The following is a 16,258-nucleotide window of genomic DNA, read 5'->3' as shown; positions in this document are numbered from 1 at the left end:
CTCAATGTTTTTTAATTGACTGGTGGGCGTTGTATTTTAAAAACTATAAAGACAATATGTGCAGTAATGAAGGTTAAGTTTTGTTCTAGCAAGTAGATGGAGTAGGGGCAGATCACATTGATTCTATTTAAGCACTACTTGTATGTGTTTTTAAAATGATCTGTGCTCGTTTTAGTTTTACTCTTAGGGTGTGACTCTTACTGCAGGAACATAGCCTTTCTGAGACCTCAGGGACAAATCTGGACTGTTTAGAAGGCCCCTCCACTTCAGCTGATCCTAGCCTCCTATTTCAGTACTTCTTGAACCCCGCGACTCCTGAAACTTCCACTTTGCTCTTTAGACTCTCAGCTTTTGTTTCTGCTAGCTATTTTGGGGTCTCACCATGTACACACAGCTTAGAAATCCAAAAATGCCTTGAAGGGGAATTGCATCATATTTTTAGCCTAGCTTCTGTGGTCCTTCCCTCTCCAGGATTTCTCAAATGCCAGGTGCTTTGGCAACTTTCAAATTCTCTACCTTCTCAGTTCAGTGAAACTACTGCTTTCTGCTCAGTCTTTATTCCTCCTTTCCTCATACTCTCCCAGCCCAGTAAATGGTCAAATATCCTCAGGGAAATACACATGGGGAATGTGAAACTCACCTCCCTTTTCTTCCCTTCATCTTGGACTGTAGCCCGTGAAGGCTTGCCTATGTCAGTTGCTCTGAGTGCCTTCAAATGGTTGTTTTATGTATTTTGTCCAGATTTTCCTGTTGATAGAAATTATTTTGGGTTTAGTACAAGTTTTTCAGTCATGACCAGAAAGTTTTTTCTATTCTATCTAGATTCCACACATTCTCACTTCTTTCTTCACTTTCAGAAGATGATCATGTAGCATGTGTGTTCAAAAGCCCACAAATCAGAGAGACAGGTGGATATAGAGGCTGGCATAAACACAAATCTGGGATGCACACCTGCTTTTCTTTTCATTGCAACCAGCAAAGAATCCCTGAGGACTCTTCCCCTGCAGGAAGCAGGGGAAAGGTTACCTATGGTAAAATAAATGATAAAATCAGGACCACAGATTTTGGCCTTTTTTTAATGGAAGGCACCCAGTAATTGTAGATCAGTAAAAATAGTCACCCAGAATTTGTATTAGAAGCTTGGGCTAGTTCTCCTTGAACTTTCCCCTAGGCCTGGAGTGAAAGGTCATGCTATGATTGAAGTGTCTTCACTAATCCAAATACCTGTTTTTCAGGTTAAATAAATAGGAATTGGGAATCAGGGAGCAATTTGCTGAGGATAATGACTTAATTCCAAAAAAAAAAAAAAAGTTCCTATCCACCAACCTTTTAACTAGCCCAAGTTCCCTTTTCTTTGAAAAGTAACCCTGAATTTCTCTTTAGGACTTCTCACTTATTTGCCAGTCATATCACAATAAGTTTGTTTCCTTAATATAAACGAAGCTCTGTAAAATAGTAAGAGAACACAAAAGTATCCCAGTAAGAAAATGAGCAAAAGGATATAAACGAATAACATCCAGAAAAAGATTCTTAAACATGGAAAGGGCACTAACTAATTCATAAAAAGGTAAAAGTAGAATAAGCCTATAAATATATCTCACTTTTTATCTATTAAATTGACAAAGATCAAGAAGTTTGATTACACATTGCGTGTCTGAGGATTGTGAAATGGGTTCTCTCACACTTAGCTGGTGGGCATATCAGCTTTACAAACTCTATATAGGGTGACAAGGCAACCTCTATCGAAATTTAGAAGGCACATATCCTTTAAAACAGCACCTCAAATTTTAAGGTGTTTAACCTACAGGTATTTTTACACACGTGGGAAATGTTTACTGCAGCATTGTTGTAATAGCAAAATATTGAGAAAAACATCAGTTCCCATTAATGGAAGACTAGTAAAATGAGCTATGGTGAGTTATACCATGGAATATTATGTCTTCAATTTATAAACTATGAAGCAGTTCCACATGCAATGATATATAATATGTCCAAGACATACTGTTAAATGAAAAAATCAAAGTGAATAGCAGAGTGTATTGTAGTTGCCTTCCATGGAAATGTGTATATCTCCTGAAAGAGCTCCAAAAAACTGATAACAATGGTTGCTTCAGGCAAGAAGAATTTGGTGTCTAAGCAACAAGATAGTAAAGGAGACTTTTTTTTCATAACTCCTTTTGTGAGTTCAAATTCTTTATCATGTGCCTATATTATGTATTGAAAAAATAAATAATAAAACATATTTTGTAAAATTTTTTATTTCCATAGGTTATTGGGGAACAGGTGGTATTTGGTTATATGAGTAAGTTCTTTAAAGAAAGAACAATTTTCATTTTTTTTTTTTTTTTTTTTGAGATGGAGTTTAGCTCTTGTTGCCCAGGCTGGAGTGCAATGGCGCCATCTCGGCTCACTGCAACGTCCACCTCCCACGTTCAAATGATTCTCCTGTCTCAGCCTCCTGAGTAGCTGGGATTACAGGTGCCCGCCACTACGCCTGGCTAATTTTTGGTATTTTTAGTAGAGATGGAGATTCACCATGTTGGCCAGGCTGGTCTCGAACTTCCGACCTCAAGTGATCCACCCACCTCGGCCTCCCAAAGTGCTGGGATTACAGGCATGAGCCACTGCACCCGGCCAACAAAGAACAATTTTCTAGGAGAACTTTCTGATCATTAGATTTGGAAAATCATTTTTTCCCACAATTCTAGGGTTCCTTAGGAGCCTGTTTATTGATAGAAATGTTGAAGCGAGGTCTTCAGAGCCCCTTAACATAATTTCACGCAGATAGTTTCGTACTTTAGAAAAAACCTGAGATACGTCTTCCTCATCTTACGGCTTGTATAAATATACTGTTATAAAACTTTAACGAGTTTTATCACAGTTATATTTAGACATCATCTCCCTTATTTTTCAATTATTGATTTTTATTGCCCTTGTTCAGCACCTACAATGTACCAAACATTGAGCCAGGAAATAAATTTGAGACAAAGGTATATAAGACACATTTTCTTCCCTCATAGGATTCACAGTCTTGTGATTGAAAAATTGGGAAGTTTTCTTTTTGTTAAGTAGCAAAAGTTCAGTGAGAGGGGAAGGCCTAATTACCGTGGAAGCTCACGAGAAGCTGCATGTGTGTAAGTATGGAACTCGTGTGAAAGAGGTTGTAAGCACGGCATAGTCATTGTCGTTTTGCAAGTGCACCTCAGGTTACAGAATAGAAGTGCTTCTAGAAATTATTTTACACCATCGTATAATCAACCACTACTAGTGGTTACTACTAAGGTCCCACAGACAAAGCAAGTATGACTATAAAATATAATATAGGCTGGGCACGGTGGCTATGCCTATAATCCCAGCACTTTGGGAGGCCGAGGTGGGTGGATCACCTGAGATCAGGAGTTCGAGACTAGCCTGGCCAACATGGTGAAACCCCGTCTCTACTAAAAATACAAAAAAAAATAGCCGGGTGTGGTGACGTATGCCTGTAATCCCAGCTACTTGGGAAGCTGAGGCGGGAGAATCCCTTGAACCCGGGAGGTGGAGGTTCCAGTGATCTGAGATTATGCCATTGTGCTCCAGCCTGGGCAACAAGAGTGAAACTTCATCTCAAAAAATAACAATAATAATAGTAATAATATAAATTGAATATGAAAGAGAGATATTATTTAAAATGTTAAGTAAATACAGATTTTAGTAATAGAATGTTGAATTGCTTCGATCTACCATCGTGCTGTGATCAAATAAAAATACTAAATTTAAAAAAAACTTAAAAACATTGACAATCTGAAGAGAGAATAGAAAATGGCTAAGTCATTTTTTTATGAAAGCCTGAGAGGTGAGCACTAAGGCCATTCATGCTCAGAGAGCACTTGACTGTAGTTCAAATCCTTATGCTTCAGGACAATTCCTGGCTGAGGAGATAGAAATAGGAACCTGGTGCTGGTAGAGGGGGGGCGGTCACACAAAGCTGGTGCCCTAATGGTCTTCATCCTCAGGTAAGGATGAACCAGAGCTAGACCTGATGCCACTCAGAAGGGAATCACTCATCCCTGGAAGTTTGTGGCCATGGTTTAGCTCTTGTTTGAATGTATACATGCCGTTTTCTTCAATTTCCCCATTACACTAGCAATCTCTTTTTTTTTTTTTTTTAAGTTCAAAGGTGTTAGGCTTTCTTTTTGTTGTTGTTGTTTGCGGTTTGGGGGTTTTTTTAGATAGTATCTCACCCTGTCACCCACGCTAGAATACAGTGGTATGATCACAGCTAATTGCAGCCTCAGCCTCTTGGGCTCAAGCAATCCTCCCACCTTAGCCTCTCAAGTAGCTGGGACCACAGGCACATGCCACCATGCCTGGCTAATTTTTTTTTTTGTAGAAATTGGGTCTCTCTATGTTGCCCAGGCTGTAGGCTTTCTATTAAAGACTCTGCCATCCTCTTTTTCCTTTGTTTCATTTTATGAATGGACACAACTCAAAATTTTTAAGTAAAATATTTTAATCCTCCAGCCTAGACGATATGTTGTCACAAAACAGCCTTAATCATTTTGAAAGATTAAAATCGTACCTATCTTTCTCAAATCACAATGGAATAAAACCGTAAATCAACAGCAAAAAGAAATATCCACAAAAATGTGGATATTCAACAACACACTCTAAACCAAGCGATGAGTCAGAGAAGTCACAAGGGAAATTATAAAGTATCTTGAGACAAATAAAAATGAAAACACAACATACCGAAATTTACAAGATGAAAAGAAAGCAGCGCTAAGAGAGAAATGTATAGCTATAAAGGCTTACATTATAAAAAGAAAAATCTCAACTCAAAAACCTAACTTTATACCATAAGAAACTAGAAAAAGAAGAACAAACTAAATTCAAAGCTAGCAAATGGTAGGAAATAATGAAGATTACAGCAGGGATAAATGAAGTAGAAAATATAAAACTGTAGAGAAAATGAACAAAACCAAAAGTTTGTTATTCAAAAAGATAAACTAAGTGGACAAGACTTTAGCTAGATTAAGAAAAAAAGAAGACTCAACAAAAATTAGAAATTAAATGAGGACATTACAACTGATTTTCTAGAAATTAGTTTTTATAACTTTTCCTATGAACAAAAAGAAGTTATCTCGAATTCCACACAGACGTCTCATCACTGCCTTTCAAAACATTCTTCTTGCCTTTGCTCTGGGGTCCAATTTGCCCTAAACTACATGAAAACTGTGGATGGAAGAAAGGATGCTATGCCAAGGACTCTTGAGGGAGTCATAAACCAGCCCAAGGGAAGACTGAAGTCATCACAATAATCTCCAAGATAAAACTTTAATTGCACCCCTGAATCACAATGACACTTATTTCTTCATTCACCTGCACCCTCTTTCTGAAATCTCTTCATGAGGTTCATATGCCACTGCTTTTGTGGCACTACTCTGCCACAAAAGCAATTCATATATAAAACTCACCTGTTGACCTTTCTCTGCTGGATGAGACAATTGGAAGATCTGGGTGCCCAGAGGTGACTGAGGTCCTTTATGTAGCCCTTGATGAAAATAACCACCCTGTCAATCGAGGCCCACACCTCAAGGGCTGACCGTAGGAGGAGTGTGCTTCTTTCCTCTGGCTATAACTGTTACCCAAAGAATTACCTATAAATGTTTCTTTTGAGCACTTCAGGAAAAGAGAAAAGGGAGTTTCAACAGTTACCTTTATATATCCTAGGATTCTCTGGGTCAGGCTCCAGGTTTTGAGTCCACATAAGGCAAAGAGAGGTATCAATGAGAAGGCACAGGCTCAGTTTGTATTCCTAGGACTCTATCATGAAGGGTAAGTAACTTTTTCCCCTGTCTAGGATTCACTTGACTTCTTCTAAGATATCTACACATGGATGCTAGCTCCAGTGAAATGCCTTTATAATATGAACATATTTTTGCAAACTTTTGTGAGTTTCTAGACATGTGATTTCATGCACCGCATCTCCAGTATAATAAGTGTTGTAATGAACTGCTGACATCTGTGCCCAGCTACCCAGATCCTCCTCAGCTGAACACTTCCTTAAATGTTCTTGCCTAATTATTTGCAAAGGAATGCCTCATTATTTGGAAATTTGATAAATTACATAATTTGGTATTAGAAGTCATGCTTAATAACTCACTTTCTACAATGCCTCTGATTAAATATAACTTATTCCCATTACTTTTATGCACATCCCAGGAAATGTAATGCCCTTCCTTTAATACTTTATCTTCTGCCTTTTGAATTATTAATACTACTGTGTTTTTATGTCTTCTTTATGTCAGACCAACCTGTATGTTTCTAAGTGCCAGAATATACAAGAAGGTCGAAAAAATGAATCTGAGCAACTAAAAGGAGCTGCCCATAGATTCACTATGAGATAATATGAACATGAAATATTCATATTTGAATCACATATGACTTTTTAATCTAGTCATTCAGGTTCACTTAAATTCATTGGACGGGTGCAGTGGCTCACGCCTATAATCTCAGCACTTTGAGGGGCCAAAGGTTTGTAGAGAAAACTTCTCATCATGTTCCCTAGGCTAGAGACATGATGAGAACATGTCTCTACAAAACATTTAATAATTAGCCTGGCATGGTGGCATACGTCTATCATCCCAGCTACTCAGGTTAAGGCAGTAGGATCGCTTGAGCTTGGGAGGTCAAGGTTGTAATGAACTATGATCCCGCGACTGCACTCCAGCATGGGTGATAGAGTAAGGCCCTGTCTCAAAAATAAATAAATAAATAAAAATTAAAAATTAATTTATTGTTTTTCACTTAGGTTTTTAAATGATTCTGCTAAAAAATTATCCTAGTTACTTTGTAATTATATTTATTAGTAGTATTATTATGAACACTAACAGCTATGAATGTTGCAGGTCCTAATATATTCCAGGAACTGCACTGGGCACTACAACATGTACTAGGAAACTGTACTTCAACAATACTTTCACAAAAGCTCAGCAAAACAATGGTAACTTGCCTAGAAGCACATAGTATGCTGTATGGTATTTGAACCCAAGTCAATCTGATTTTATCATTTATTTTAAGTACCTTATATAACAGGATTACTTCGTTAACTATTACTGGAGTGAGTCTATATATATCTATATCTATGTATATCTATGTATACATTTTACAGAGTAAAATGTTCCAGAGTAAAATACACAGATATACATTTGTGTATATCTATGTATATATCTATATCTATGTATATATCGATATCTATAGATATAGATATACACACACTTTGAGAAGGAAAATCAACAGGATTTGGAGATTGACAGCATATGGGAGGTGACAGAATTAAAAGGTTCCTTCAGTGCTTCTCAAGTTTCTGGCTTTAGCAAATGCTAACTGGATTGGTGAACGAAGAGTGGAGCCATTCGCTAAGAAGCAAGTACAAAGTGGGAGCTCTTACAAAGAAAAAGATGGAATAAAGATAAATACTGGGCAAAATGGTGACTACATGTTTGAAAATATAAATGACTAGAGAGGCCAATATTTAGAGTGGATGCTCACAAATGACAGGGTCATCAGGCAAGGTGGAATTAGTGGATCACAAGGTTTAAATGTGATTTTGCTAAATGTGACCAAACTGACAAGTTACACAAGACTGCCCAGTGACGTTCAGACTGAGGACTCAGTAATGGTGATGTTCATAAACTCAGATTAGCTTTGGTGGCAGGCTTGGCAAGCCTGAAATTCACCCAACCATTAATTTATTCAACAAGTGCCTACTGTGTACCAGAAACTGAGTCATCTGAGAAGTGAAAGATAAATTAAACATCATTTGTGAATTATAGACATTTTCAGTCTAGAGGGCAACACGAAACCATATGATTTGGTCGTTATGGTACACGCTCTAGTAGAAAAATTTATAACATGCTACGTAAATATTAAACAGGAAATTTATCTTATATGTTACAGAGTTTTGTCTTGCTGACTTTAATATATGATAGGGTATCAAAAGGATATCTAAAATCATCATCAAAATCTAAGACATCCTATATTGACAAGTGTAATTATTAATTTTTTAAATCTTGATAAGCTCAGGCTTTATGGGTCAAACTGTACTAAGATATATGTCCAAGAATATTAATCACAGTGGTGATTATAATAGAAAACATTGATAACAATCTAAATCTATCATTAGAGGGTCGATTGAATCTATAGACAAGAAGAACAATGAAGCCATTGAGTTGATGATTCAGAGCTATATTTTTGACATGGAAAAAAGACAGATTAAGTTTAAAAACAAATTATAAAACAATTAATTTTGAAAAATTCCATTTTAATTATAAAGAAGAGAAGAACGCACTCCTCCAAAGAGTTAAAATTTGTTTTCTCTGGGAGGTAGATTTTTTTTGTCTTTTTCTATACCTTTTATATTTATAATTATAAAAAACAAGTACAGTATTTTGGTAAATTTTGAACAGTATAGCATTAATAAATTTAAATAACAAGACATAAGCATTTTAGATCATTTGAAATGCATTGAAAAACTTAACATTAATAAATATCCTTACATTTGGAGAAGGCTTACTGAATATTTTTTACATATATATTTTCTTTCATCACCAAGTGAAAGAAAATATTATTTGTGTTCAGCAAGAATTTACCATTAGCAACATTTAGAGCTATGTTTATTTATGTATGACTTTTTTTAATTAACAAATAAAAACTTGTATATATTTATTATGTGTAACATGTTGTTTTGAAATATGTATACATTGTATAATGGCTACCTCCACCTAATGAATATGCATTACCTCATATACTTACCACTTTTTTGTGGTGAGAACATTTAAAATCTACTGTCTTAGCAATTTTCAAGAAAAAAATACATTATTAACTATAGTTATCCATGTTATACAATAGAGCTCTTGAATTTATTTCTTCTATCTAACTGAAGTTTTGTATCCTTTGACCAACATCTCCTCAACCTCCCAGTCCCTGTAACCACCATTTTACTCTCTGCTGCTATAAATTCAACTTTTTTAGGTTCCACGTATACATATAAGTGAAATCATGCAGTATTTGTCTTCCTTAGCCTGGCTTTTTTCACTTAGCACCATGTCCCTGGGTTCATCCATGTTGTCACAAATGACAGGATTTCCTTCTTTTTTTAAAAGCTGAATAGTATTCCATTGTGTGCGTATACTACACTTCCTTTACCTATTCATTCTGTTTGACTTTTGATCATTGACCTTCCAAACTTATCTAGATTCTGACTTTCTTGTAGGTGGGAAGTAGAGATTACAGTTGAGATGTCGAAACCTACAATCTGTAACATGTAACAGTACAAGAATGAATTCTTGTAGCAGAACAATATATTGTAACAAATTGTTTATTTTAATGAGAGATTTATGTTTAAATGATTCAAAACTCTGCATTTGTTTATGGTAGTAGAAATTCCATTTACAGGGAAGTTTAAAAGTGTGAAGTAAATTCAAGGAACAATCTCAGGTAACTATTAACTCTCTGCTCTCCAGAAAAATATTGCCATGATATTTTCTCTTGGATTCTATGCTTAGACTTAAAATTCACTAATACAGAGTGAATAATGGCCACTCATAGCTCTCAAGTATCTGAGAAGTATGTCAAGTATTTTCCACCTTGGGAAAGATGTCAGAAAAAGTAGTTATTTTACTCCTAATTCTTGGTTTAAAAATTAAGTCAAACTAACAAGCTGCTTTATCAGAAATAATTAACTGTGGGTGGGAAAAAGAAATACAAACAGCCACTTTGCTGGCTTTCATAGAGGATAATGGTTCTGAGCTTTCAAAATTTCAAAGGGAAGGGAGAATTCTTAAAAATCACCCACTGATGAAAAATATCTGAATAATGTAGATTCTATTGTTATAACCCTAATTTTAAAGAAATCTGGGGCCAGGCACAGTGGCTCACTCCTGTAATCCCAGCACTTTGGGAGGCCGAGGCGGGTGGATCACCTGAGGTCAGGAGTTCGAGACCAGCTTGACCAACATGGAGAAACCCCGTCTCTACTAAAAATACAAAAGTAGCCGGGCATGGTGGTGCATGCTTGTAATCCCAGCTACTCGGGAGGCTGAGGCAGGAGAATCGCTTGAACCCAGGAGGCGGAGGTTGTGGTGAGTTGAGATTGGACCATTGCCCTCCAGCATGGGCAGAAGAGCAAAACTCGGTCTCAAAAAAAAAAAAAAAAGAAATTTGGGATCATTAGCGTTGTTGATTTGTAGCTTCTGAATAAAAGTTAGGAGTCAGTGGATGGGTTATTGCAAACTAATTGCCAAATAGCCAACATATATAGCTCACACAGATTTACTACAAGTTTTTCAGAAAACAAAACTATTTGTATAAATGGTGTTTTCTGTCATCTCTACAGCCCCGGAATTCACAAACAATTCAGAGACAAGCACTGTGACGGAATTTGTTCTCCTTGGCTTTCCTGATTGTCAGGCGATGCAGAGTTTCCTCTTCTCCCTGTTCTTTGTGATCCATGTATTTACCATAATAGGAAATGGGACCATTGTCTGTGCTGTGAGATTGGACAAACGGCTTCATACCCCAGTGTATATTCTCCTAGGGAACTTTGCTTTCCTTGAAATCTGGTACGTTACTTCCACTGTACCCAACATGCTAGTCAACTTCCTCTCAGAGACAAAAAACATCTCTTTTGTTGACTGTTTCCTCCCGTTCTACTTTTTTACTTCCCTCGGTACAACAGAAGCATACTTCCTCTGCATCATGGCATATGATCGGTACCTTGCTATCTGCCGCCCATTGCACTACCCAACCATCATGACCCCACAACTTTGCTACATATTGATGTCTTTTTGCTGGGTATTTGGATTCCTCAGTTACTCTGTCTCCACTGTGCAACTGTCTCAACTGCCTTTCTGTGGGCCCAACATCATCAATCACTTTTTGTATGACATGGACCCACTGATGGCTCTGTCCTGTGCCCCAGCTCCTATCACTGAGATTATCTTCTATATCCTGAGCTCCCTCATTATCATTCTCACTCTTCTGTACATCTGTGGCTCCTATATACTTTTACTGACAGCTGTATTAAAACTCCCTTCAGCAGCTGGCCGGCAGAAGGCCTTTTCCACCTGTGGATCTCATCTGACAATGGTGTGTTTATTCTTTGGGGCCCTACTGGCAATGTATGTGAGCCCCACAACTGATAACCCAGCTGCAATTCAGAAGATTATAACTTTGTTCTATTCTGTGGTGACCCCCTTCTTAAACCCCCTGATTTACAGCTTACGAAACAAGGAGATGAAGGCTGCGTTGAAGAAAGTCCTGAGGATAGAATGAGAATAAAGTCATCTACATGAGACCAAGCAAACCATTGTTCAGACATAAAAGATTAACTAAGAAAGACCTGATTTTCTGATTCTACTTCTCCAATACACACTTTAAAGAAGATATTTTCTCAGCGAGGTCCCTCATTGTTTTATTTCTTAACTAACCTGGCAGAGCTAAACCATAGTTGATTCATATTCCATTCCAAACGAAACAATCATATTTTCAACACAGGTGACTCCAGTAGATGATATTTGAGGGTATTTTATCTGTCCTATTTCATACTGTATAGTTTTGATTACTGGAGACAGGGGTGGAAGATAGAAGAGCAGTTATACTTAAGGTATTTCTTAAGACTGTTCAATATTTTTAAAGTGAATGAAGAATCAAATTTAAATGTCTAATGAATACAGAACTAAAGGATTTAGTAACAGAGAAGTTTTCTTGCCCCCTTGGCTCTTGATGGTTGAAAGTCTTACAGACAAGGGACAGACTGAAAGTTTAATGCTTATGTAAGCAGCATGTGCTTTAACATCACATAAAATAGTAAAATCATGGTCATTCTTTCATTCAACAAATATTAATTGAATACCTGTTATGTTCTAGGCACTAGATATATACTACAACCAAAAGAATCAAAACCACTATCTACCTGGCATTTACACTCACATAAGGGAGAAACAGACGATAAAAAAATAAGTAAAATATATAGCATATCAGAGAGTAGTAAGCGCTATGCAAAAAGGACAAAGAGGACAGGAAATGTGGGAGAAAGAAAAGAGCTGCCATTGTTAAACACGATGATCAGAGAGGCTACACTAAGAAGGCAACATTTAAGCAAATGCTTGAAGCGGATGAGGGAATAAGCCATGTAGACAGTGAGAGAAGAGCATTCCAAAGAGAGGGAAGCAAATTATCTTAAAGATCTGGAGGCAGGATTGTATCCAAGTAGCAGCAAGGAGGTTGGTTTGACTGGAGTAAAGAATTTAAGTCTGGGAACAGTGGCTCACACCTGTAATCCCAGCACTTTGGGAGGCTGAGGAGGCTGGATCAAGAGGTCAGGAATTCGAGACCAGCCTGGCCAATATGGTGCTACCCTGTCTCTACTAAAAATACAAAAATTAGCTGGGTGTGGTGGCACGAGCCTGTAATCCCAGCTACTCAGAAGGCTGAGGCAGGAGAATGGCATGAACCTAGGAGGCAGAGGTTGCAGTGAGCCGAGATCACACCACCGCACTCCAGCCTGGACGACAGAGCAGGACTCCATCTCAAAAAAAAAAAAAAATTTAAGGGGAAGAGTAATAGAGATGAAGTCAGGGAGTGAACAGCGTTCCAAATTCTGTGGGACCTTGTAAACTACAGTAATAACTTTTTTAAAAATTATAAATTGACAAATTAGAGTTGTGTATATGTATGGGGAACAAAGTGATGTTATGATTTATGAATATAATGCAGAATAATTGAATCAGCTAACATATCCATCACCTCAAATATTTTCTGTAGTGAGAATATTTGAAATCTATGGCCGGGCACAGTGGCTCACGCCTGTAATCCCAGCACTTTGGGAGGCCGAGGCAGGCAGATCACCTGAGGCCAGGAGATCAAGATTAGCCTGGCCAACATGGTAAAATCCCCTCCCTACTAAAAATACAAAAATTATTTGGGTGTGGTGGTGCATGCCTGTAATCCCAGCTACACAGGAAGCTGAGGCATAAGGATCACTTGAACTCGGGAGGCAGAGGTTGCAGTGAGCCATGACTGCGCCATTGTACTACAGCCTCAGTGATAGAGTGAGACTCCGTCTCAAAAAAAAAAAAAACAAGAATATTTGGAATTTATTATCTTAGCAATTTTAAAATTTATAACACATTATCATTTACTATGTTTACCACCCTGGGCAATATATCGCCAAAAAAAAACAAAAAAAAACACTGATTCCTCCTGCCAGAGGCTTTGCACCCTTTGTCCATCATTGCCTCACCATTATCCATACCCCACTTCCCTGGCCTGCTTCCTTGAGTTTGAAATTTGGGGATTCCACAAATAAGTGAGAACATGTGGTATATTTGTCTTTCTATGCTTGCCCTGTTTCACTTAGCGTAATGTTCTCCAGTTCCATCCATGTTGTCACAAATGACCAAATTTCCCTCTTTTTAAGGCTGAATAGTATTCCACTATGTACATACACCACATTTTCTTTATCCATTTATCTGTTGATGGATATTTAGGTTGATTCCATAACTCAGCTATTGTGAATAAGGCTGCAAGGAACATAGGAGAGCAGACATCTCTTTGACATACTGCTTTCAAATCGTTTAGGCAAATACCCAAAACTGGGATTGCTAGATCGTATAGTAATTCTATTTTTAGTTTTCTGAGGAAGCTCCATACAGTTTTTCATGATGACAGTACTAATTGACATTCTCACCAACTGTGTGCAAGGGCTCTCTTTTCTTCACATTCTCACCAACACCTGTTATCTTTTGTCTTTTATAACAGCCATTCTGATAGCTGTGAGGTGAAATCTCATTGTGGTTTTAATCTGCATTTTCCTAGTTATTAGCGATGGTGAGCAATTTTCATATACCTGTTGGCCATTTGTATGTCTTTTTTTGGGAAATGTCTATTCAGGGCCACTGCCCATTTTTTAATCTGATTATTTGTTTTCTCTCTATAGAGTTGTTTGAGTTCTTTATGGATTTGGATATTAACCCCTATCAGATGTATGGCCTCAAATACTTTCTCCCAGTCTGTAGTTATCTCTCCATTCTATCAATTGTTTCCTTTGCAGATTAGAGCTATACTGACATGATCCTATTTGTTTATTTTTGCTTTTGTTGTCTGTGTTTGGAGGTCAAATCTGTACAATCATTGCCCAAACCAATATTGGGTAGTATTTCCCCTATGTTTCCTTCTCATTGCTTAGAGTTTCCGGTCTTATGTCCAAGTTTTTAATCCATTTTGACTTGATTTTTTTATATAGAGTGAAATAAGAATCCAATTTCATTCTTGTACATATGAATATACAGTTCTCCCAATACCATTATTAAAGAGACTGTCCTTTTCCCAATGTGTATTTTTGACACCTTTGTCAGAAATCAATTGACCATGCATAGGTTCACTTCTGAGCTCTCTGTTCTTTTCCATTGGTTGATGAGTCTTTTTTACACTAATTTTAATTGACATGCTGTTTTAATTACTATTACTTTGTAGTATAGTTTGAAATCAGTGTGATGCCTCCGCTTTGTTCTTTCTGTTCACAACTGCCTTACTATTTGAGGGATTTTGTGATTCCATATGGATTTTAGGGCTGTGTTTTCTATTTCTCTGAAGGCTGTCATTAGTATGACAGGGATTAATAGGGATTACATTGACTCTGGAAATCACATTGGGTAGTCTGGACATTTTAACAATATTAATGCTTTTAATTCATGAACACAAGATATCTTTCTGTTTATTTGTGTCTTCTTCAATTTATTTTATTCATGTTTTATATGTAATTCTGCATAAGATGAGAAGCATTTGGGAGGTTTTGAGCAGGGAGGTAACGTACTCTTATTTACATTATAAAACAATTATCCCCCTGACTGTTTTGTTGGCAATACATTAGAGAGAGAAATGGGCATTTTAAAACTCTTATTTCTAATTGTCAAATTTAGAAAGTTTTGTTTTTTTACACTTTTTTTCAAGACAGGGTCTCATTCTGACACCCAGGCTGGAATGCAGTGATGCAATCACAGCTAACTACAGCCTCAACCTTCCCAGGCTCACATGATGCTCCCAACTCAGTTGTCCGAGTAAATGGGACTACAGGCGTGTGCCTCCATGCCCAGCTAATTTTTGTATTTCTTTTTTTTTTTTTTTTTTTTTTGTAGAGACAGAGCTTCACCATGTTGGCCAGGCTGTTCTCAAATTCCTGGGCTCAAGTGATCCTCCTGCCTCAGCTTCCCAAAGTGCTGGGATTATAGATGCGCACCACTGCTCCCCGCTCGTTTCTTTTTAAAGGAATTTGTATCTGTAACCTATTTGAGGATATATATTTGGGGAGGGGAAAAGAGTCCTCTAGTTGCCCCAGAGGAATAGGAAGTCCTCTAGACCCTAAGAAATTCTAATTCTGGAATGGTTCCATGACATTAATTAAGAGACAATGCCTCTGGGGCTGTTTAATGACACTTAATCATAATTATAATTATATAGACATTTATAAAATATTTTCAAGTCTATTATCTCATTTAATCCTCTTATTAGCCCTATGAGTTACACAGGAAGGATAAACATGGCTTTAATATTTGAGGAAACTAGAGCACACCAAGCTCCTACAGCTAATAAGTGAAAATATTCAAACTAAGACTCATACTTTCTATGTCATGATTTTGTCTATATTTTCTCACTACCTTCTGTTTAAGTTCAACTCTGTTCCCACCCAAGTGCTCCCTGTTTTTAACCCAGGTCACCCCATTTCATACAATGCCTGAATAATCTTCTCCACCATTTTCTGCCTATCCCAGACCTCTTTCAAAAGCTCCTCTAGATGTTTAATCTAGTAACGCTTTTCTAAATACCTAAGTCTTGGCCTGACATAGAATATCACCTGCAACTTAGTTCCATGGGCCAATTATCCCTTCAAATATCACTCTTAACCTTGTCTCCCAAACATGTTTAATTAATTCCCAGTTCTACTGAAATCCCTCCCATACTTAGAAGTGCTTTCAAACATTCCTAACCCGGACTCTAACGTTTCATGATCATCCGTAGTGGCTTTCAAGCTTCCACGTGCATTAGAAACACCTAGAGACCAGGCATGGCGGCTCATGCCTGTAATCCCAGAACTTTGGGAGGCCGAGGCATGTAGGGTCCAGCCCCACAGGGTCGGTGGGTCTCTCCCCGTGTGCGGAGACGAGAGTGTAGAAATAAAGACACAAGACAGAGATAAAAGAAAAGGCAGCTGGGCCCA

At 37.5% G+C, this 16,258-nt stretch overlaps 1 protein-coding gene across 1 annotated transcript; it reads left to right on the top strand.

The window, feature by feature from the left end:
• Positions 1-10,353: 10,353 nt before the first annotated feature.
• Positions 10,354-11,316, top strand: LOC101127830 (olfactory receptor 11H4-like). Its single transcript, XM_019009242.3, has one exon. It carries the CDS (start codon positions 10,354-10,356, stop codon positions 11,314-11,316), a length of 963 nt encoding a protein of 320 aa, XP_018864787.3.
• The last annotated feature ends 4,942 nt before the right edge of the window (positions 11,317-16,258 follow it).

The sequence above is a fragment of the Gorilla gorilla genome, chromosome 15, assembly GCF_029281585.2.
Source record: "Gorilla gorilla gorilla isolate KB3781 chromosome 15, NHGRI_mGorGor1-v2.1_pri, whole genome shotgun sequence".
Taxonomy (NCBI): domain Eukaryota; kingdom Metazoa; phylum Chordata; class Mammalia; order Primates; family Hominidae; genus Gorilla; species Gorilla gorilla.
This window is presented reverse-complemented; position numbering and strand designations above follow the sequence as displayed.